The sequence below is a fragment of the Oncorhynchus mykiss genome, chromosome 13, assembly GCF_057628025.1.
Source record: "Oncorhynchus mykiss isolate SJ-2025 chromosome 13, ASM5762802v1, whole genome shotgun sequence".
Classification (NCBI taxonomy): Eukaryota; Metazoa; Chordata; class Actinopteri; order Salmoniformes; family Salmonidae; genus Oncorhynchus; species Oncorhynchus mykiss.
In genome coordinates this window covers 42,890,912-42,915,951 of record NC_143034.1, presented here as the reverse complement: position 1 = coordinate 42,915,951, position 25,040 = coordinate 42,890,912, and the positions used below count along the sequence as shown (strand labels likewise).

Here is a 25,040-nt window from a genome sequence, read left to right as displayed (position 1 = left end):
TTTCTCTCTCTCGGAGGACCTGAGCCCTAGGACCATGCCCCAGGAATACCTGACATGATGACTCCTTGCTGTCCCCAGTCCACCTGACTGTGCTGCTGCTCCAGTTTCAACTATTCTGCCTTATTATTATTCGACCATGCTGGTCATTTATGAACATTTGAACATCTTGACCATGTTTTGTTATAATCTCCACCCGGCACAGCCAGAAGAGGACTGGCCACCCCACATAGCCTGGTTCCTCTCTAGGTTTCTTCCTAGGTTTTGGCCTTTCTAGGGAGTTTTTCCTAGCCACCGTGCTTCTTCACCTGCATTGCTTGCTGTTTGGGGTTTTAGGCTGGGTTTCTGTACAGCACTTTGAGATATCAGCTGATGTACGAAGGGCTATATAAAATAAATTTGATTGATTGATTGAGATGGCACCTCTCATGGGTGACATCTTCATCAGAGTTCTGAGGGTTTTCACATACAGCAGTTTGTCAGTCGGGACATCAAAGATGCTATACCTTCAGAATATGCATGATGTAAGTGTCAGTGCAGTCAGTTAAAAAATACATCTGGCAGTGGAGAAGAAGAAGGGAAAGACTGTCATTTGCTTTTCACTGGCTGAAGTCAGTGAAGGCTAACCAGCCAAAAGGGGATAGCGAGAGAAACATGGAGAGCAAGGTGGGGGGAGTTCAGGCTTCCACAACTGATCATAGGTTTTTGAATTACTGCTGTCTTTCTAATATTATATATTTTTTAATGGTAAAATTCATGAATCAATCCTGAGACTCTAGAGTATAGAACTAAGTACAAGACATTAAGTAAAGTTATTGCTCTACCCATTGGCAAGCTTGACCAATAACTAAACATTGAAAATAAAGATCATCAAACATCTCTGAATAATTTGTTTATAATAGAGAAAAGAAAGAAAGAACAATAACATGTTTAAAGACTTCATCTCCCATGGTGCCATACAATAACACGTTGCGTAGCCACGCTTCGCCGGAGTTGGCGGGTACGAGGGAGGCACTGGATGGCTATTGTCTGTAGCTTTACGCAAAAACGAGAAGTGTCCTTTTAAAATATATTACAAGCTGATCTTTACATAAGATAAGCACAACATCTATATATATTTTTTAGACAAACCGTTGGTGTAATACTGGTTTTCATTTGATAAAAATAACTAAATTTACGACAATTCATTCATTAGAGTCAAATCTCTGTAAAGGTAAGTGGCTAGTTACTTCACCATCGCCTTTGCTCTTTAGTGGTCCCCCCAGCGTTAACCTTGTATTATGCACAGTGGGTGATAAACATATCTCGATAGGCCAATATATTGACACGGCAATGTGCATCTTGCTACATTGTTGCATGCGGATTCTGTTTGGAGTGTTCAATGGTATTGTTTTCGCGCGAGTTCGTGTAGATTGCTCTCGTGCTATGATTCAGGTCAACATGGACGACTAGTCATTCCATCTCGACAGCTCTGGGGGGGGGGAAGAAACCCCCTAGCACCATCATGTGAAACGGGATCGGCTGATGGCATAGTGAACGGGTTGGTTAATACATTGGAATTGTGTGTAGCCCTTTACATTTCCCCTGTATTCGACCCTTTTCTTTACATTTCCCCTGTATTCGACCCTTTTACTTGGTTGCACTGCGCGATTGCCCGTTATTATTGAAGTAGGAAAACGATTTAGGTTGCAACATTTCATTACCCCCGTTCGGGCAGGAATGTGGCTCGTCGAATTGGTTACTCCTAAAAGAGAGGAAACGTGCTGTAGCAAAGAAAGGACTGCTTATTAGACAAATATATTTGCATCGATTTACAAGTGGCTAAATTCACATCATTGATTGACATTGCCCGTTAATACGAACAGTGTAGCCACCAGCGAACTGCAGCGTTCACCTAAAATCAATGCTACCCCAATAGGGCAATGGAATCAGAAATCATCACCTTGTTGAAATGACTTACATTTTGAAACGAACTGTTGAATTGCACGTCAGAGCTGGCACTCAAATGCGTTGTTTAGCCTACACAACATTTTGATGATACTGAAAAACGTTGTCTTATTTAATTATGCTTTGAATACATTTGTGTTTGTATGATAGTGATGCTTACCCCAATGTTGAGTTAGGAAGGGGTGGGGGTAAGCGTTTTCTTGGTGTCCTGTGTTCCATAGGGTAAGAATCAGGGCGTCTGTGTGCCCCCCAGACATTCCCTTGTTCTCACCATGTTTGTTTTCTACCAGTGGTTTGTAGTGATTGTGTGCCTAAGTTGATTTGAAGCTTGACCCCTTCATGCTGAATCTCATGTCATTTGATGTGCTTGACTGCGTGATTGCTGGTCTGATTGATATGATTGTGCTTCTGACATTTTAAACTTTCCAAACATATTAGTAGTTGTGCGTTGGTCTGCACCACATCAAGGCTACAGCCCAATGGAATGTTCAAGAACTCCTATAGTCCCTACCCCCTGCCGAGATCATGTATTCAAGATGGGTACCAACCCCCAGGGCTCTCCTCTGGGAATCACGCCAACAGTGTACCATCCCTTAGAATCTCTAGTCATAAATATTTCTGGAAGTAGTGATGACAAACCTAAGAGGGCTTCTAGTCAAATATTTGCTTTTCTGTGTATTTGTTTGTATTAGTTGCAGACTTGCAGTACAATGCATGGCAGTTTTTTTAATAGAAACATAATATATCGCCGCTCCATGCGTTTTAGTACTGACCATGTAGTACTGACCAAAGATTATTTTAGAACTAACCCAAGATAGACGTTTCCAAGAGGCGCATATGACTTTTTCTGTTTGTAACAGAATGGAGTTTTGGTCACAGAACTGTATTGAGATCAAATGTTTTATAGATGAGAAAATAAGCAGAATGTCGGCCAAAATCCATCTCGCTCCATCTTCTCCCACTGCCAACCACTGGTCTTCCTCTGGTCACCATATTTGGTGGTGAGCGGAAATGCCAAACTGGATACTTCACATGTACACAGCCGATAGAATAATGAGACAGATGTTCCATCTGAGCTGTCGTGGTATGCATGCATTACACGTTAGTAATTTATTTGACTGTGAGAGATGATACCATGTGGTTATCTTACCGTTGTCATTCTCTCCTGCCTTCTGTGATATCTCCCTGATGCCTCTGATCCATGACCCCCCCCCTCCCGGTTCTCCCATCAACTATGCCTAAGTAACACCCCTCCCCTCTCACCCTGTTTAGCTCTGTTGACAAGGAACCCGCTGGTTCCACTGCCTTCTCCCAGCCTGAAAATGAGTGAGCCTACTGCTACAGAACCCCCTAGCGATGTGACCCCCATTGTTACTACTGGTGTTACCACTGAAGGTGTAGATCAACCTTCTACTAATGCAAACGGTAATCCATTGTTTCTGTCTTGTGAATGCAATGGGGGTGGGTGGTGGACTGGCCAGCTTCGGCAGAACTTAAACGCCCGCAAGCGGAAATTCGTTTTTTTGGGGGGTAAAAGACAATGCCGTGTAGCTTACCCATGATGTTGCACAAGGATTTAAGTCAGTTACTTTAGTCAAAGTATGATATATTTGGGCTTGAAGTGATAACTTCAGATATTTTCCGTGTCAATGTGTTTCCCCTATGTGATTACGTGCTAATACTTTTCAGTCTCAAGTTTTTCCACTCCACGTGGAAATCACCTCTGGAAGATCTCAAAATTGCACAATCCTCGCGTCCTCTCTCGTCTCCTTCTCAAAACCCATTGGAGGACAAGGTCAGAGGGGAAGGACCTCTGGCTTTCTCATCCAATGGGTTTTGAGAAGATGAGGACGTGAGGGTTCTGCAATTGAGATCATTCCCTCTACGTTCCTTCTCACTTCCAATTCGTGAATATGTAATGTTGCTTGCATCATTCTTCAGAGGTGGAACCTGAGCAAGCTTTTCTGCTCTGAAAGAGGATTTACCGCCAAATATTTTTTTATGGGGCCTCCAAAGGATTCTCTCTTACTTGGCTGCCCACCTTGACAAGATTAGGGGGATATGTACTAGGCTTGGGCGGTATCCAGATTGTCATACCTTCATACAGACCTTGTGCCATACCGGGAGATAATACTGGCACTGAACACAAGGGGCCATGTTTTCAAACACCACTGATACTCAGTAATCTGAAGGTTAGCAATGTAAAAAGTACATCTAAAATTCCATAGAGAATGCTAACTAAATGCTAACAAGCCCATTGCAAACATTTTGTAACTCAAAAATGATACTCAGTTTGCTTCACTCGAATAACAAATATTAGCCAGCAAGGCTCTTGATCCCGGAGGGGGTTCTCTGCTGTTACCAAGCAAATGCTTGATTTTGGAAGAAACTAACCACTTAGCTAACTAGCTTCTAAATTAGCAAACTATATGCACAACTGCAGAGCATTTAGCACATTTAAACAGTTAACTTAATAGTAATAAGATATCTAGCTGGCAAACATTTAACTGTGAATTCCATGCTGTAATTAGATTACCTGGCGCATGCTGCACAACAGTGAGTGACTCAAGGCTCCGCTCTTTCGTCTTTGTGCTTGTAAACAAATCACCTGACTGTGGGCTAACGTAAGCTTCATAATAATGTGACAGCTGAAATCTAACATATTACAGGTATTTACTTAAGTAGCTACAAATATTCCAATTTATTAAAAAATTTCAAATAAATAGTTTAAACAGTATTGACGGTATTGGAAAAACCATCCCATGGGTTTTTTCCAAATACCCCGGTATACGGTATAGTGCCCAAGCCTAATATGTAATGCACTGTGTCCACCCTCTACACACACACACACACACACACACACACACACACACACGCATTCGTCAACTATGCACTCATGTGACTGTTTGCTTTGATCGTCATCCTTAACACCATCTTGTCCAACCTCTTTCAGATATCCAAGAATCTTATAGGTCGTGACCTTGACTTGTTCAAGGCTGCAGACCCTCCCTTTGATGTTATGGTCCACGCTAGAGGTGGACCATAGTTTCAAAAACAATTGGTAACACTTTTTTTTGTTAGCTAGTCGAACTATAGATGCTCTACAGACTATCAGTAACATTTCAACTAATTATCTGCCCAACCTTTATCCTAACTCTAAACGTAGCCCTAACCTTTACCCTAACCCTTATTCTCAACCTTAACCTCACCAAGCAGTTGCTTATCAACAGATAGTTTGTTGATAGTTCGTCTGTAGATGCTCTACAGATAATATCCAAATAAAGTGTGACCGAAACCTTTCGTTGGCTGTATGTGGCACCACTTATCCTTTGCCCAACCTGTATGTCTATTTGGGCTTCAAATCAGCAATGATAGTGCATCCTTCTCCATGACAGTGTATGTACACTACCGTTCAAAAGTATGGGGTCACTTAGAAATTTCCTTGTTTTTGAAAGAAAAGCAAGACATTTTGTCCATTTTAAAATAACATCAAATTGATCAGAAATACATTGTAGACATGGTTAATGTTGTAAATGACTATTGTAGCTGGAAACAGCTTTTTTAAATTAATGGAATATCTACATAGGCGTACAGAGGCCCATTATCAGCAACCATCACATCAGAAACAAATAATTTTATTCTGAAACTCGTCAGTCTAGGCTATTCCGTGCGAGAAATTTCCAAGACACGGAAGATCTCGTACAACGTTGTTTACGACTCCCTTCACAGAACAGCGCAAATTCTAACCAGAATAGAAAGAGGAATGGGAGGCCCCGGTGCACAACTGAGCTAGAGGATAAGTACATTAGTGTCTAGTTTGAAAAACAGACGCTTCACAGGTCCTCAACTGGCAGCTTCATTAAATAGTACCCGCAAAACACCAGTCTCAATGTCAACAGTGAAGAGGCGACTCCGGGATAATGGCCTTCTAGGCATAGTTGCAAAGAAAAAGCTATATCTCAGACTTGCCAATAAAAAGAAAAGTTTAAGATGGGCAAAAGAACACAGACACTCGACAGAGGAAGATTGGAAAAAAGTGTTGTGGAGAGACAAATCTAAGTTTGAGGTGTTCGGATCACAAAGAAGAACATTTGTGAGACGTGGAAAAAATGAAAAGAGGCTGGAGGACTGCTTGATGCTATCTGTCAAGCATGTTGGAGTAAATGTGATGGTCTGGGGGTGCTTTGGTGGTTGTAAAGTGGGAGAATTGTTCAGGGTTAAAGGGATCTTGAAGAAGGAGGGCTATCACTGCATTTTGCCATTCCATACCCTGTGGACGGCGCTTAATTGGAGCCAATTTCCTCCTACAACTGGACAATGACCCAAAGCACAGCTCCAAACTATGCAAAAACTATTTAGGGAAGATGCAGTCAGCTGGTATTCTGTCTATAATGGAGTGGCCAGCATAGTCACCGGATCTCAACCCTGTTGAGCTGTTGTGGGAGCAGCTTGACCGTATGGTACGTAAGAAGTGCCCATCAAGCCGATCCAACTTGTGGAAGGTGCTTCAGGAAGCATGGGGTGAATTCTCTTCAGATTACCTCAACTAATTGACAACTAGAATGCCAAAGGTCTGCAAGGCTGTAATTGCTGCAAATTGAGGATTCTTTGACGAACGCAAAGTTTGAAGGACACTGTTTCAATTAAAAATCATTATTTATTACCTTGTCAACGTCTTGACTATATTTCCTATTCATTTTGCAACTCATTTCATGTATGTTTTCATGGAAAATAAGAACATCTCTAAGTGACCTCAAACTTTTGAACGGTAGTGTATGTCCTTGAAATGTTAAATCCTTGTGTCCATTCCCCATACCGGACACCTTAAAACTACCCCAGGAGCATACCAAGCTCATCTAACTCCCTCTAAAAACAAATCCATGAGGATCTCTATTTGAATACAGAAACCCATTGCCATGGTTTGGTTGTACTTACAGACTTACAAAAACCCAATTTGAAAGTGGATCAACCAGATGCTAGTTATTCAGAGCCAGAAATCTTGAGGCACACTGAAGCCTACATCAGAGAGCCCGCCTCTACAATTCCATGAACTGTAATGAAAAAAGGGTTGGCAAACAGGGTTGATGATAAAAAGGTACAAAGGTTGCCATTCTGCCACTGCTGCTTAATTGTGAAAAAGACCACAATTTTGCATTTTGATTGGCAAATCAAGTCCAACAGACTCGATTTGGACTTGAATCCAATGTTTTGTCACGAATCACTTCTGTGAAATCTGATCATAGTGAAGTGTGCCCATAATCATTGGGGCTTTATAGCTGTGAACAAAGTCTTTGGAGTCTAACCAAACTGTTCTGCACTCCTTCCCTTCACCAGAGCCCCCGAAGGAAGAGGTCAAGTTGGCAGCAACAACAGGGAAGAAACAGACCAAGAAGAAGGTGGAGGAGGTGGTAGAGGAAGAGGAGGAGGAATATGTGGTGGAGAAGGTGCTGGACCGACGGGTGGTAAAGGGACGCGTGGAGTTTCTGCTCAAATGGAAAGGCTTCTCCGAGTGAGTTGAGACTTGATGCTTGTAATGCTACAGTCACAGAAATGAAATGATCATACATTACATACAATCCTGTATACATTTTTTTATTATAATTTTGCATCTCTTTATTGGTACCTATGGGGTAGTGCCGCTTGGGGAAGCTGGGGGTCTTGTTGCCATGCAACAGGAGTTGTAAAAAAAAAAACCTGGGCCCTCCTGATCTGCAACAGGTCGGACGTATTGGTCGCCATTTTCCTCACAGAGCATGTTGTGCAAGGTCTACAATGGTCTCCAATGTCTCTGGCTTGTGACAAGTGGTGGTGTGGAACACTTGCCAGTGGTTGGCAAGTACAGTGCATTTGGAAAGTATTCAGACCCTTTGACTTTTTCCACATTTTGTTACATTTCAGCCTTACTCTAAAATGGATATAAATAAAAAATGTCCCACATCAATCTGCACATAATACCTCATAATGACAAATAGCTTTTTTATTTTGCACATTTGATAAAAAAAACTCCTCTCTGCAGATCCTCTCAAGCTCTGTCAGGTTAGATGGGGAGCGTTGCTGCACAGCTATTTCAAACCAAATATTTATTTGTCAAATGCGCCGAATACAACGCAGTGAAATGCTTACATACAAGCCCTTAACCAACAATGCAGTTTTCAGAAAAATAAGTGTTAAGTAAAAAATAACAAATAATCAAAGAGCAGCGGTAAAATAACAGTGTCGAGGCTATATATAGGGGGTACCGGTTAGTCGAGGTAATTAAGGTAGTATGTACATGTAGGTAGAGTTAAAATGACTATGAATAGATAATTAACAGAGTAGCAGCAGTGTAAAAGATGAGGCGGGTGGCAATGCAAATAGTCTGGGAAGCCATTTGATTAGCTGTTCAGGAGTCTTATGGCTTGGGGGGTAGAAGCTGTTAAGCCTTTTGGACCTAGACTTGGTGCTCCGGTACCGCTTGCTGTGTGGTAGCAGAGAGAAGTCTATGACTAGGGTGGCTGGAGTCTTTGACAATTTGTAGGGTCTTCCTCTGACATCGCCTGGTATAGAGGTTCTGGATGGCAGGAATATTGGCCCCGCTTGTATACTGGGCCGTTTGCACTACCCTCTGTAGTGCCTTGCGGTCGAGGCTGAGAAGTTGTCATACCATTCTCGATGGTGAAGCTGTATAACCTTTTGAAGTCTCTTCAGTCTCCTGAGTGGGAATAGGCTTTGTTGTGCCCTCTTCACGACTGTCTTGGTGTGTTTGACACCAAGGAACTTGAAGCTCTCAACCTGCTCCACTTCAGCCCCGTCGATAAGAATGGGGACATTCTCGGTCCTCCTTTTTCCAGTAGTACACAATCATCTCCTTTGTCTTGATCACATTGAGGGAGAGGATGTTGTCCTGGCACCACATGGCCAGGTCCCTGACTTCCCTATAGGCTGTCTCATCGTTAGCTGTTGTGTCATCGGAAAACTTAATGATGGTGTTGGATTCGTGCCTGGCCGTGCAGTCATGAGTGAAGAGGGAGTACAGGAGGTGACTAAGCACGCACCACTGAGGGGCCCCTGTGTTGAGGATCAGCGTGGCAGTTGTGTTGTTACCTACCCTTACCACCTGGAGGCAGCCTGTCAGGAAGTCCAGGATCCAGTTGCAGAGAGAGGTGTTTAGTCCCAGGGTCCTTAGCTTTGTGATTAACTTTGAGGGCACTATGGTGTTGAATGCCTTTTGTCCAGGTGCGTAAGGGCAGTATGGAGAGCAATAGAGATTGCATCATCTGTGGATCTGTTGTGGCGGTATGCAAATTTGGGTGGGTCTAGGGTTTCTGGGATAATGGTGTTGTGAGCCATGACCAGCCTTTCAAGCACACCGTGGCTACAGACGTGAGTGCTACGGGTCGGTAGTAATATAGGCAGGTTCCCTTAGTGTTATTGGGCACAGGTGTTATGGTGGTCTGTTTGAAACATGTTGATCTTACAGACTTGGTCAGGGACAGGTTGAAAATGTCAGTGAAGACACTTGCAAGTTGGTCAGTGCATGCTCGGCGTACACATATCCGTAACCCGTCTGGCCCTGCGGCCTTGTGAATGTTGACCTGTTTATAGGTCTTACTCACATCGGCTACAGAGAGCGTTATCACACAGTTGTCCAGAACAGCTGATGCTCTCATGCATGTTTCAGTGTTGCTTGCCTCGAAGCGAGCATAGAAGTAATTTAGCTCGGCTGGTGTCACTGAGCAGCTTGCGGCTGTACTTCCCTTTTTTAGTCTGTAATAGTTTGCGTGCCCTGCCACATCCGGAAAGTGTCGGAGCCGGTGTGGTACCATTCAATCTTAGTTCTGTATTGATGCTTTTGCCTGTTTTATGGTTTTGTAGGAGGGCATAGCGGGATTTCTTATAAGCTTCCAGGTTCGAGTCCCACTCCTTGAAAGCGGCAGCTCTACCCTTTAGCTTAGTGTGGATGTTGTGTTGTGGAAATTTCCTGTATTACCAAATCATGAGAGAGCAAACCACACACAAGTATATTATAAAGTCCATATTTAATTATTTGAGCTTCACCATAGCCCTGTTTGACTCAGATCAATTCAGTGTCTATAAATGAATTCACTGAGAGTGCTTACAAAACAGTTCTTAGTATCATTTATAGCCAAGACACACCCATCTCAACTCACATGACAAATAACAGATATTAGGAACATTACACAAATAACCTTTTACTTGAAAAAGGACGATCCCATAGCTAGATAGCATTAGCTATAAATTATTGTTCAGTTTGGTCTCCTAAACGAAGTTCTTATCTCGTTCTTGGTACCACTTAGGACCAAAACATTACCTCATCCAATGGCATATATCAATTGTCAAATCTAGATACTCCCATCAAAAATACAACCCCTCTTGGACAAAATCTAATGAGAGGAGTGACTGGCACACAGACATTGTGGAGCCAACTAACTGGTTCCCCATTAATCACACCATCCCTTCACATGGTTTAGGAATAGTTAGACACATTCACATATAAGACAAACCTGACCTCTCCCCTCTCTGGGCCAAAAGTAACTTTTTCCACATAAGCATACATATGAACATTGATAAAACATCTTATTTATCAATGTTACCTAAAGAATTCTGATTCTGCCACAACAGTTGCCTGTAATCCATGGCTTCTGGTTGGGGTATGTACGTACAGTCACTGTGGGGACGACGTCATCGATGGGCTTATTGATGAAGCCAGTGACTGATGTGGCGACTGATGTCCTTAATGGCATAGGAAGAATCCCGGGAAACATATTCCAGTCTGTGCAAGCAAAACGGTCCTGTAGCTTAGCATCTGCTTGATCTGACCTGTTTTTTTTAATTTACTGAGTGACTGGAGCTACCTGCTTTCGTTTTTGAAAGCAGGAATCAGGAGGGTAGAATTGTGGTCAGATTTGACAAATGGAGGGCGAGTGAGAGCTTTATATGCGTCTGTGTTTAGAGTAAAGGTGGTCTAGATGTGTTTCCCTCTGGTTGCACATTTTACATGCTGGTAGAAATGAGGTAAATCAGATTTAAGTTTCCCTGCGTTAAAGTCCCCGGCCAATAGGAGCGCCGCCTTCTCGGTGAGAGTTTTCCCGTTTGCTTATGGCCTTATACAGCTCATTGTGTGGTCTTAGTCACAGCATTGGTTTGTGGTGGTGAATAGACAACTACAAAGAATATAGATGAGAACTCTCTTGGTAGATAGTGTGGTCTACAGCTTTTCATGAGATACTCTACCTCAGGCGAGCAAAACCTCGGGACTTCCTTACTATTAGATTTCGTGCACCAGCTGTTGTTTAAAATATACATAGACTGCCACCCCTTGCCTTACCAGAGGCGGCTGTTCTATCTTGCTGATGCAGCGTAAAACCCGCCAGCTGTAAGTTATGTCGTCGTTCAGCCACGACTCGGTGAAACTTAGGACGTTGCAGTTTTTAATGTCTCCTTCGTAGGGTATACGTGATCGTAGTTCATCTATTTTATTATCCAATGACTGAATGTTGGCTAATAGGACTGATGGTAAAGGCAGATTACCCACTCACCGTCGGATCCTTACAAGGCACCCCGACCTACTTCACTGATATCTCAGTCTTTCTCCTGCGAATGATTAGGATGAGGGCCTTGTCGGGTGTGTGAAGTAAGTCCTTTGTGTCGACTCGTTAAAGAGAAAATCTTCTTCCAGTACGAGGTGAGTAATCGCTGTCCTGATATCCAGAAGCTCTTTCTGGTCATAAGAGAGAGTTGCAGAAACATTACGTACAAAATCAGTTACAAATAATGTGAGAACACACAATAGCACCATTCCTTAGGAGAGAGCCATCTCCTCATGCACCATTTTCATGTTCAATTGAGTTCAAGTCCAAGTTCTTGCTGGGCCACTCAAGGACATTCAGAGACTTGCCCCGAAGCTATGCTTGCGTTGTCTTGGCTGTGTGCCAAGAAAATCCAGCACAGTGAGTTATGTGGCTCTAGAAGGTTCTCAAGCCGAGAAACAGCCTCCTCCATTTGCAATAACTTAACTTCAATTCATTTTTAACGTTGCGAAAGTGACGACATTTAGAAAAGTCCCAGAATCACAAGACTAGGCGCATTGAAACTGCCTCGGCCCATAGAGACAGACCCTAAAGTTTCTGTCCGATAGTTCTCAGGGACCCCGTAGCAATGATCGGGAAAAAAGTGAATTTTCAGAACTAATTAAGGTCGCTGCTCAGTCTCCGAATGACCTATCGAGCCGAAACCCGGGATTCGGGGTCGCCTCAGCTAGGCCTAGGCACATAATGTCAGAACTGCACCTGCAGCTTGAATGTAACTGTTTTTGACGTTTAAAAAATATATTTTAACAGGAGGCGCTGTGAATTGTGGGCCGACTCTGAAATATGTGATAGTTGGCTTTTAAAAGAGTTGGACAAAGTGAGTTTGGTGTCGGTATGATATCTTATTGACTGATGGCTGACCTGATGGCAGTATAATATATTGTACATTTTATATTGCAAATGGACAGTGTACATTTCCATTTTTTTTTTTTTTAACCAGGTAGGTCAGTTGAGAACAAGTTCTCATTTACAACTGCAACCCGGCCAATATAAAGCAAAGCAGTGCGACAAAAAAACTACAGAGTTACACAAACAAGCATACAGTCATTAACACAATAGAAAAATCTATGTACAGTGTGTTGAAATGTAGAAGATTAGGAAGGTAAGGCAAATAGGCCATAGAGGTGAAATAATTACAATTTAGCATTAACACTGGAGTGATATATGTGCAGATGATGATGATGATGTGCAAGCAGAGATACTGGGGTGCAAAAGAGCAAGAAGATAAATAACATTATGGGGATGAGGTAGTTTGGTGTGCTATTTACAGATTGGCTGTGTACAGGTACAGTGATCGCTGTACAGTAAGCTGCTCTGACAGCTGATGCTTAAAGTTAGAGGGAGATATTTTTGCAATTCGTTCCAGTCATTGGCAGCAGAGAACTGGAAGGAAAGGCGGCAATAGCAAGTGTTGGCTTTGGATGACCAGTGAAATATACCTGCTGGAGCGTGTGTTACGGGTGGGTGTTGCTATGGTGACCCATGAGCTGAGATAAGGCGAGGCTTTACCTAGCAGAGACTAATAGGTGACCTGGAGCCTGGAGTGGGTTTGGCGACAAATATGTAGTGAGGGCCAGCCAACGAGAGCATACAGGTCTCAGTGGTGTGTAGTATGTATATGCATTTAGTTTTACTAGCATTTAAAAACAGTTGGAGGCCACGGAAGGAGTGTTGTATGGCATTGAAACTTGTTTGGAGGTTTGTTTGCACAGTGTCCAAAGAAGGGCCAGATGTATACAGAATGGTGTCGTCTGCGTAGAGGTGGATCAGAGAATCGCCCGCAGCAAGAGACGTCATTGATCTATACAGAGAACAGATTCGGCCCGAGAATTGAACCTTGTGCCACCCCCATAGAGACTGCCAGAGGTCTGGACAACAGGCCCTCCGATTTGACACACTGAACTCTATCTGAGAAGTAGTTGGTGAACCAGGCGAGGCAGTCATTTTAGAAGCTAAGGCAATTGAGTTTGTCGATAAGAATGCAGTGATTGACAGAGTCGAAAGCCTTGGCCAGGTCGATGAAGACGGCGGTACAGTACTGTCTTTTATTGATGGTGGTTATGATATCGTTTAGGACCTTGAGCGTGTCTGAGGTGCACCCATGACCAGCTCGGAAGCCAGATTGCATAGTGGAGAAGGTACAGTGGGAAGTTTTGTTAACTTGGCTTTCGAAGATTTTAGAAAGGCAGAGCAGGATGGATATAGGTATATAACAGTTTGCGTCTAGTGTCTCGCCCTTTGAAGAGGGGGATGACCGCAGCAGATTTCTAATCTATGGGGATCTCAGACGATACGAAAGAGGTTGATTAGGCTAGTAATAGGGGTTGCAAAAATTTCGGCACATTATTTTAGAAAGAGAGGACCAGATTGTCTAGCCCAGCTGATTTGTATGAATCCAGATTCTGCAGCTCTTTCAGAACATCAGCTATCTGGATTTAGGTGGGGGGGGGGGGGGGGGGTGCTTGGACAAGTTGCTGCAGGGGGGTTTAGAGCTGTTGCCCGGGATATGGGTAGCCAGGCTGAATGCATGGCCAGCCCCAGAAAAATGCTTATTGAAATGATCGATTATCGTAGATTTATCGGTGGTGACAGTGTCTCCTGTCCTCAGTGCAGTGGGCAGCTGGGAGGAGGCGCTCTTATTCTCCATGGACTTCAGTGTTCCAAAACTTTCTGGAATTAGTGCAACAGGATGCAAATTGCTGTTTGAAAAGGCTAGCCTTAGCGTTCCTAACTGACTGTGTATATTGGTTTGTGACTTCCCTGAAAAGTTGCATATCGCGGGGGCTATTCGATGCTAATGCAGAATGCAACAGGATGTTTCTGTACTGGTCACGTGCTGTCAAGTCGGGTAAACCAAGGGCTATATCTGTTCTTTGTTCTACATGCTTATTTAAGATGGTGAGGAAAGCACTTTTCAAGAGCAACCAGGCATCCTCTACTGATGGGATGAGGTCAATATCCTTCCAGGATACCCAGGCCAGGTCGATTTGGAAATGCCTTCTCGCTGAAGTGATTTAGGGAGTGTTTGACAGTGCTGAGGGTTGGTCGTTTGACTGCAGACCCATTACGGATGCAGGCAGTGATTGCTGAGATCCTGCTTGAAGACGGCAGAGATGTATTTAGAGGGCAAGTTGGGCAGGATGATATCTATGTGGGTGCCCATGGTTACGGATTTAGGGTTGTACCTGGTAGGTTCCGTGATCATTTGTGTGAGATTGAGGGCATCTAGCTTAGGTTTTGGACGGCCGGGGTGTTAAGCATATCCCAGTTTAGGTCATCTAACGGTACAAACTCTGAAGATAGATGGGGGGCAATCAATTCACATATGCTGTCCAGGGCACAGCTTGGGGCTGAGGGGAGTCTATAACAAGCGGCAACGGTGGGAGACTACTTTCTGGAATGGTGGATTTTTAAAAGTAGAAGCTTGAATTCTTTGGGCACAGACCTGGATAGTATGACAGAACTCTGCAGGCTATCTCTGCAGTAGATTGCAACTCCGCCCCCTTTGGCAGTTCTATCTTGTTGGAAAAAATTGTAGTTGGGGGTGGAAATTTCTGGATTTTTTATGGCCTTCCTAAGCCAGGATTCAGACACAGCTAGGACATCCGAGTTGGTGGAGTGTGCTAAAGCAGTGAATAAAACAAACATAGGGAGGATGCTTCTGATGTTAACATGCATGAAACCAAGGCTTTTGCGATTACAGAAGTCAACAAATGAGAGCACCTGGGGAATGGGACTGGTGCTGGGGGCTGCAGGGCCTGGGTTAACCTCTACCTCTACTACCAGAGGAGGAGTAGGATAAGGGTACGGCTAAAGGCTATATGAACTGGTCGTTTAGTGCGTTCGGAACAGGGAGTAAAATGAGCAGATTTCTGGGTGCGGAATAATAGATTTAATGTACAGACAAGGGTATGGTAGGATGTAAGTACAGTGGAGTTAAACCTAGGCATTGAGTAAACCTAGGCACCAGATAAGCCAGGTGAGGTCACTGCATGTGTGGGGGGTGGGACAAAAAGGCTATCTAAGGCATTGGGCAGGGCTGGGGGCTCTACAGTAAAATAAGACAATCACTAACCAAAACAGGAATAGACAAGACATATTGACATTAGGGCAAGGCATGTGTCACAGAGTGATCATAGGGTCCAATGAGAAGCAATAGGTGATTCAATTAGTCGCTACTACGCTAGGCGAGCCTGAGACACGGCGATTCAGACAGCTAGCGGGCCGAGGCTAGCAGATGGGCCTTTGGCAATGTCACAACGGTAGAGCCTGTTGAAACCACCTCGGACGATTACGTCAGCAGACCAGTCGTGATGGGTCGGCGGAGCTCCGTGTCGGCAGTAAAGGGTCCAGGCCAATTGGCAAAAGAGGTATTGTAGTCTATGAATTAGCTGGTGGACCTCTTCGGCAAGCAGGGAGATTTTTCTTTTTTAAATTAAAAACAAATTCATATTTTCGGGCCTCCCGGGTGGCGCAGTGGTTAAGGGCGCTGTACTGCAGCGCCAGCTGTGCCATCAGAGTCCTGGGTTCGCGCCCAGGCTCTGTCGTAACCGGCCGCGACCGGGAGGTCCGTGGGGCGACGCACAATTGGCCTAGCGTCGCCCGGGTTAGGGAGGGCTTGGTCGGTAGGGGTGTCCTTGTCTCATCGCGCACCAGCGACTCCTGTGGCGGGCTGGGCGCAGTGTACGCTAGCCAAGGTGGCCAGGTGCACGGTGTTTCCTCCGGCGCATTGGTGCGGCTGGCTTCCGGGTTGGATGTGCGCTGTGTTAAAGAAGCAGCGGCTTGGTTGGTTGTGTATCGGAGGACGCATGACTTTCAACCTTCGTCTCTCCCGAGCCCGTACGGGAGTTGTAGCGATGAGACAAGATAGTAGCTACTACAACAATTGGATACTACGAAATTGGGGAGAAAAAGGGGTAAAAAATGCAAAAAAAAAAATCTTATTTTCAATGACGGCCTAGGGGTTAACTGCCTAGGGGTTAACTGCCTTGTTCAGGGGCAGAACGACAGATTTTTACCTTGTCAGCCTGGGGATTCGATCTTGCAACCTTTCGGTTACTAGTCCAGCGCTCTAACCACTAGGCTACTTCCCGCTAGGCTACTTCCCGCCCCATGGGCCTAGCTAGAGGCAAGCTGGGCCTAGCTAGAGGCTAACATGGCTTCTTCGGGACAGAGACGTTGAAGGTGAAGACCGCTAGCTGTGGCTAACTGACCAGTAGCTTGTAGCTAGTTAGCTGGCTAGCCTCTGATGGGGGTTCTGGTTCTAAAGTATAAAAATAGCAGATCCATACTACATTGGGTGAGGTGGGTTGCAGGAGAGTATACTCAGTCTGTTGATGGAAAGTGAGATTAAAATATAAATGAAATAATACAAGGAAAACTATATTTACAACGGGATATGATGGGACAAGACAAAACACACTTCCGACTGCTAAGCCATCTTAATGAGGGATTTACTGAGGGGTTTACCATCACCAAATGAAGAGGCAGAAATCAACACCAACGAGCGATGGAGAGGAACCACTATCACTGCTCGGCCATGCCTAATTCAACAAGCCAGTCAATTGGGCATTTCTGCAGCATGTCCAATTCGTGATGGTACAATTGGAAATGTACAAATAAGGGATTTAATATCACCAAATGGACAGCTGAAATCAACACCAACGAGCGATTGGACAGTGTCCATTACACATATGCTATATTGTCAGTGTGAACATGCTCTTCTGCAAGTTGACAGTGTCCATTGCGTATCCATAAGGACTTCCCGTTTTGAAATGGACATGCTGAATCAACATCAACGAGAAATTCTTACTTCCTATGATCAAACATGACAAATAGATCTTCTAGGTTGATTCAGGGCTTAACATAGTGATCTATAATTTGTTCAGTATGTATGCCATTTGGACATTTCTTATGTCATTTGGACATGGTTCACTTACTTTTGGGTTCGGAATCCGACTTCCTATGATCATATATGGCAAATGGACAAAACATGGGCCTTATGGAACAACTCAATAAAATAAGACAAATGTATATCCAGAAAGTTACTACATATGTATAATATATGATGTTTTAAAAGTGTGAATTTATTTTGTGATTTTGAAAATGTCACCTTTGAGATCTGACTTTGTGACCATTTCTCATATGGAAAATCTACAGTAGCGCTCACTCGCCACCTTTGGGAGTTTTGGAGTATCACACTTGGCATGTTCCGCTTGCAATGTTTTTGATGATCTGCCGTTTATTTGTGGTATTTGCGATTGTGTATATTGTTCGCCCAATGCCAGTAAGCTGCCATTCATTTTTGTCCATTTCATGGGGGTCTCCCCTTACTTGTCTTCATGGTTGTCTCATTGTCATGATGACCATCTAATACCAACATCAAACATTGAAAAATTAGGTTAGCTATTGCTCACCAGTTGTCAGGAATCGCAGAAATGCTGTCCTTGAAATTGGTGTCTTGGTTCCTGATTTAGAGGAACCACCAACTCCACTAGTGTACGGAATTGCTTAAGATACAACCAGGAAAGATTATGGAACTGGGGTACATCACCCAATTCCAGCTCCCTACACAAGTTTGCGTATGCTCCTTTTGGGCCCTATAAAATCATTTTTTTTTTGTTGCCTAATTCCGTTTGTCCCCCCCCCCCCCCCCCCATTTTTATTATAGAACAAAATTGGATGTTGTAAGTCCACAGCAGTGCTTAAACCACACCAGCAGACCTCTTTTGAGGTCTGGGAAAAATATACATTTTTGGGTGTAGATACCCTTTTTTATATTCAAGTGTGCAGCCTGGCACCAGCAAGAGACCTGTAGCACACATGATTTTAGATTAGTTAAACAAATCACCACTGGATTGATGCAAATAATAATTCTGCCAGGTAGACATAGACTACTTTGTAGTAAACATTTAATTGAGAAGGTTTTTGGGAAAGCCTTGTAGTTATCATCATCGCAAGTGGCTATGTGGCAGACAAACTCGTGCACACATAGGGGCTCCTTCAAAGTTAAAGGAAAATATGAATCCCTTATGCTTTTAGTTTATGTCTTATTATAACCTTGGGAAAATACATTTTCTAAATTATAGATTACATTTAGTTGATGTCCTAAGTTCAATACATGTTTGAATATTCCATTTTAATGTCTGGATTCTGTCCGGGTTCTCCATATCGCAGATTTTATAGGGCCCTACTCTTTGGGCTTGGCACTGCATCCGTGGTCTCCCGAGTGGCGCAGTGGTCTAAGACACTGCATCTCAGTGCTAAAGGCATCACTACAGACCCTGGTTCGATTCCAGGTGGTATCACAACCAGCCGTGATTGGGAGTCCCATAGGGCTGCGCACAATTGTCCCAGCGTTGTCCGGTTAGGCCGTCAAATAATAATTCATTCTTAACTGACTTGCCTAGTTAAATAAAAATAAAGACTGTCAGTGTGTCAAAGCTTGCTGAATTAGTTTTTAAGTTCTTTCTTCTTATTCTTTCCTTTGTTTGTATGTTGTTGCTCTCGTTGGTTGCTCTCATCTTTCTACAAAGAGTCAGTAGCCATTGTAAACATTTCCATCTTTTTCTGGTCCATGGTGACACAGAGATGGGACTTGCTTGGTCTTCGGCTGCTGTATATTTGGCATCTGTCTGTTTTGCTACTTCATCTTCCAGTGTTGCGGTGGTAGTCCTGCCACATCGGGCCCTGCACCTCCCCCCCCCCCCCCCCCCCCATGTGCTATTACGACCACGTTGGAATGATCTCAATTGTTAGGTGGTCCCTGGGCTGGGGAACCTTCGATCAGTTGGTTCTGGGGGGTTTGGAACCGAATCATCTGATGGTTGGAGCCCAGGTATAAATGGTCCTTTTACAGGTAGTGTCTTAGTTTGGAAATTCAAGCTGTTGTAGCCTTTTTAACCTGTATTTGTTTACCACAGTGAGGACAATACATGGGAACCGCAGGACAACCTGGATTGCCCTGACCTGATTGCGGAGTACATGCAGAATCATCATAACAAAAAAGAAAGTTGCAAGAAAGAGTCTGGTGGCAAGAGGAAAGCTGGCGAGTCTGACACAGAGGCAGGGGGTGAAGAAGGCAGGCCCAAGAAGAGGAAAGATGAGGTGAGAGCCTGTACTTGGTGTCAATATTAAAGAACATGCCTGATACTGTAGACCGTGAATGTGGCCCTGTACTGAACCTTCTCTCCTTATCCATCACTCTTTCAGGTAGAGAAGCCCAGAGGCTTTGCTCGTGGTCTTGACCCCGAACGGATCATTGGAGCCACGGACTCCAGTGGAGAGCTGATGTTCCTCATGAAATGGTGAGTTCTGGGCTGCATTGGGATTTTGACACTTTTCGCTATACGGTACTGCGAGAGTGGAAGATTGGTCAAATACTAGTTGTCCCCTCCAAAGAAGTGGGACATAACTGATTGAAGTGGCTTCACCCTTAAATTCTGTCTCCACAGGAAGAACAGTGATGAGGCTGACCTGGTGCCGGCCAAGGAGGCCAACATTAAATGTCCACAGGTGGTCATCTCCTTCTATGAGGAGCGTCTGACATGGCACTCCTACCCCACCGAGGAGGAAGAGAAGAAGGATGATAAGAACTAGCCACAGGTCCAGGATGAACGGGAAGGGGGTACAGAGGGTGGGGTTTAGAGTGGAGGGTGTGGGATAGAGAAGCTGATTTATTTCAAAACCTTTCTGCAAACCCGGACTGTTACAACTAAAACAGAGGTTGACAGATGGGTAGGGATGATAAGACTTGGCAAGGAGGTGGGTTGGGGGGTGGCATGGGTAAATACAACCCCTAAGTCTCAAGATCACTTTATCAGGCCTCACTTTTGGTCTCATCAGCTAGAATCATGGGATAAGTAGTTTTCAGTCCTTGAGCACTGAATTGCTTCAAAATCACCAGCTCCTCATACTGTAGTTTCACCTCTGAAAAGCTTTTGTCAAGATACACTTTTGAGTTAGCGAGGTATCACTACAGCAGCTGAGTTTACAAAATGGAATGGTCAGATTCCAAAACACGACCCAGCTAAAGTTCTCAGCTAATTCAATTGAAATAGCCAATCTTAATTTCCAGTTTTCTTGCGTGAAATGTTGAAGTTGATTTCTTGTCAGAACATTACCTTGTACCTACACATCCATCATTGAGCAACTCAGTGCTTTTTGTTTGTCTTTCTACTTTTTAAGAAATCTGTTTTAAGTGTTGGCACCTGCCTTCCCTTGCCATATCATTATCATATAATGTGTAAATAGTCGTGGTTATATTTGGTTAGTTTTAATTGGTTATGAGAGCAATCTAAGAAGGATTTTATTTGAGATTTTTTGGGATGTTCAGACTAGAGTTAACCTAGATCCTGTTCTCTAAGTGTTACGCATAGGGGGTGTATAGAGTTGTGAACAATGGTATGGAGCAGGGTTTCCATTAGAAAAACGTGGTGCTGAACATTTGACTGGCAGCATTTTAATTTACCAGACATTTGAGACATTTTCCCGACCCATATGCATTGTGTGCGTGACCTGATTAGGGCGTACAGCCACGGCGCTCAGAATGACAGCTCACATTTTAGATGATGGTAATTCGTTTTAAAAGAACGTGCAAATCGAGGACGCAACAGTGTGCGTCCTTACCGAATTCCGATGCGCACTTTGAAGAGGTTAGAATAACTGTCCACATTTACTTTTCCTCAGCCAACAAGATGAGTAACGAACAGCAAAAATCCCTAGCCTATGTCAATATACTATTCCCCCATAGTAGAACATTTGACCTATTTATTGGTCAGCTTGTCGTTCTGTGCGAGAAAGAAATGGCCTACTCCAGACAGACTCTGGGACAACAGATCCCAAATGCATACAACCAGTAGGCTTAGGCTACATAATTTTTTTTATAAGAATAACCTTCAAGCAATGAAGTTGATGCAACCGATCAGAACATTTAGCTTAAAATGTTGATTAAACTATTATTTCTTCACATACAGTGCCTTGCAAAAGTACTAATCCCCCTTGTCGTTTTTTTTCCCCCTATTTTGTTGCATTACAATCTGTAATTAAAATGTATTTTTATTTTGATTTCATGTAATGGACATACACAAAATAGTTCAAATTTGCAAAGTGAAATGAAAAAAATGACATGTTTAAAAAAAAAAAATCAAACAACAAAAAGCTAAAAGGTTGTGTGTGCATATGTATTCACCCCCTTTGCTATGAAGCCCCTAAATAAGATCTGGTGCAACCAATTACCTTCAGAAGTCACATAATTAGTTAGATTGCACACAGGTGGACTTTATTTAAGTGTCACATGATCTGTGTCTGTATATATACACCTGTTCTGAAAGGCCCCAGAGTCTGCAACACCACTAAGCAAGGGGCACCACCAAGCAAGCTCTCCAAACAGGTCAGGGACAAATTTGTGGAGTAGTACAGATCAGGGTCCGGTTATAAAACACATCCCACAGAGCACCATTAAATCCATTATTAAAAAAATGGAAAGAATATGGCACCACAACAAACCTGCCAAGAGAGGGCCACCTACCAAAACTCACGGACCAGGCAAGGAGGGCATTAATTCGAGGCAACAAAGAGACCAAAGCTGCCAAGCTCCACAGCGGAGATTGGAGTATCTGTCCATAGGACCACTTTAAGCCGTGCACTCCACAGAGCTGGGCTTTATGGAAGAGTGGCCAGAAAAAAATCCATTGCTTAAAGAGAAAAATAAGCAAACACAGTTGTTGTTCGCCAAGAGGCATGTGGGAGAGTCTCCAAACATACGGAAGAAGGTACTCTGGTCAGATGAGACTAAAATTGAGCTTTTTGGCCATCAAGGAAAAATGCTATGTCTGGCGCAAACCCAACACCTCCCATCACCCTGAGAATACCATCTCCACAGTGAAGCATGGTGGTGGCAGCAACATGCTGGGGGGATGATTTTCAACGGCAGGGACTCGGAAACTGTTCAGAATTGAAGGAATGATGGATGGCGCTTAATACAGGGACATTCTTGAGGGAAACCTGTCTTCCAGAGATTTGAGACTGGGACGGAGGTTCACCTTCCAGCAGGACAATGACCCTAAGCATACTGCTAAAGCAACACTCAAGTGGATTAAGGAGAAACATCTGAATGGCCTAGTCAAAGCCCAGACCTCAATCCAATTAAGAATCTGTGGTATGACTTAAAGTTTGCTGTACACCAGTGGAACCCATCCAACTTGAAGGAGCTAGAGCAGTTTTGCCTTGAAGAATGGGCAAAAAGCTCAGTGGCCAGCTAATACCCCAAGAGACTTGCAGCTGTAATTGCTTCAAAAGGTATTGACTTTGCATAGTTATGCACACTCAAGTTTTCAGTTTTTGGTCTTATTTCTTGTTTGTTTCACAAAAAAATATTTTGCAAACTTTGAAGTGGTAAGCATGTTCTGTAAATGATACAACCCCCCAAAAAAACTATTTATAAAAGCACGTTTCACTCGAGCAGCAACAAACAGGCGGTTTGAGACGCTTTACCAGCAGCTCCTCCGTTGTCTGACCAATTTTTTTTCCCCCACTCAAATTAGCCTCTGCATCTGTGTGCTTGTGGTAAATAAGATGCATAAAGACTAACAGAAATACCCATGCAGCAATTTAATTATGCAAATTAACCTATAGACAGATACGCTTGACCAGTCAAATGTATTTGCATCAATGAATAAGCTAAAGAGCATTATTTTGCAATGGGATGTTTTTCCTTCTTCCTCACAGACAATTGGCTAGCGGCAATTTTATTTATCGGCTTTTCACTTTTTTTTAATCGGACAAAAAAAGTCTTATTACCGGCTAACAGAAACCCTGGTTTGGAGCTACTAACTTTGTTGTGGAGCACCAGTATGACCTATGTAACCTGAGTTGTTTGGTTTCGTACCCATGGTTAAAAATAATTGATTGGTGTGATCTACTTTCCTGCCAGATAACACACCCTCAGAAAAGAGGCACCAAGTAAGAAGCTAGAGATGAAGATGCGAAAGATCGGCTTTCACACAGATGAATCTTTGGTGGAAAGCTTTATTTACTATAACACACACATATTCTGTCCTTATTTCTTGTTGAGCTATTCCCACGTGCAGTACATGCTCACCATTCACAGGCTTCCTTGAGGTGATTGGGGCTTTTAGGAGGTTTGGTATTATTGTCAAACTGCACTGGAAATACGTGGATTTGGATTAAGGTGGTGGGAAGGGTTCGGCTCAGTCAAGACCCATGGTTTTAATGTGGTTGCGAAGATGAGGGATGGACAAAACAAATGGCATTTTTATTTTCATTGCAATGCAACCAAATCTATCCCAAGAGGTATACACAGAGGAAAATGTAGTGTCTATGCCTGGGCTCTCCAACCCTGTTCCTGGAGAACTACGATCCTTTAGGTTTTTGCTCGAACCCTAATCTAGCGCACCTGATTCTAATAATTAGCTGGTTGATAAGTTGAATCAGGTCAATTAAAACGGGGGTTGATGAAAACCTACAGTTGAAGTCGGAAGTTTACATACACTTATGTTGGAGTCATTAAAACAATTTTTTTCAACCACTCCACAAATTTCTTGTTAACAAACTATAGTTTTGGCAAGTCGGTTAGGACACATACTTTGTGCATGACACAAGTAATTTTTCCAACAATTGTTTATTTATTTCACTTATAATTCACTGTATCACAATTCCAGTGGGTCAGAAGTTTACATATACTAAATTGACTGTGCCTTTAAACAGGTTGGACAATTCCAGAAGATTATGTAGTGACTTTAGAAGCTTCTGATTGGCTAATTGACATAATTTGAGTCAATTGGAGGTGTACCTGTGGATGTAGTTCAAGGCCTACCTTCAAACTCAGTGACTCCTTGCTTAACGTCATGGGAAAATCAAAAGAAATCAGCCAAGACCTCAGAAAAAAATTGTAGACCTCCACAAGTCTGGTTCATCCTTGGGAACAATTTCCAAATGCCTGAAGGTACCACGTTCATCTGTACAAACAATAGTATGCAAGTATAAACACCATGGGACCACGCAGCTGTCATACCAGGAAGGAGATGTGTTCTGTCTCCTAGAGATTAACATACTTTGGTGCGTGAAAATCAATCCCAAAACAACAGCAAAGGACCTTGTGAAGATGCTGGAGGAAACGGGTACAAAAGTATCTATATCCACAGTAAAACAAGTCTTATTTCGACATAACATGAAAGGCCGCTCAGCAAGGAAGAAGCCACTGCTCCAAAACTGCCATAAAAAAGCCAGACTACGGTTTGCAATTGCACATGGGGACAAAGATCGTACTTTTTGGAGAAATGTCCTCTGGTCTGATGAAACATAAATAGAACTGTTTGGCCATAATGACCATCGTTATGTTTGGAGGAATAAGAGGGAGGCTTGCAAGCCAAAGAACACCATCCCAACCGTGAAGCACAGTGGTGGCAGCATCATGTTGTGGGGGTGCTTTGCTGCAGGAGGGACTGGTGCACTTCACAAAATAGATGGCATCATGAGGAAAGAAAA

General features: G+C 43.4%; 1 protein-coding gene across 3 annotated transcripts; it reads left to right on the top strand.

Moving 5' to 3' along the window:
• The first annotated feature begins 965 nt into the window (after positions 1 to 965).
• On the top strand, positions 966 to 25,040 carry LOC110486164 (chromobox protein homolog 1). Of its 3 annotated transcripts, none has more exons than XM_021557575.3 (6): positions 966 to 1,210; positions 3,217 to 3,369; positions 7,279 to 7,453; positions 19,457 to 19,640; positions 19,746 to 19,840; positions 19,988 to 25,040. In XM_021557575.3, exons 2-6 carry the CDS (start codon positions 3,267 to 3,269, stop codon positions 20,130 to 20,132), a joined length of 702 nt encoding a protein of 233 aa, XP_021413250.1. In that variant the 5' UTR covers positions 966 to 1,210; positions 3,217 to 3,266; the 3' UTR covers positions 20,133 to 25,040. The 3 variants fall into 3 exon arrangements, with proteins under 3 accessions (XP_021413250.1, XP_090052363.1, XP_021413252.1); XM_021557577.3 differs by lacking the exon at positions 966 to 1,210 and adding an exon at positions 1,221 to 1,537; XM_090196237.1 differs by lacking the exon at positions 3,217 to 3,369 and having other exon boundaries at positions 969 to 1,210.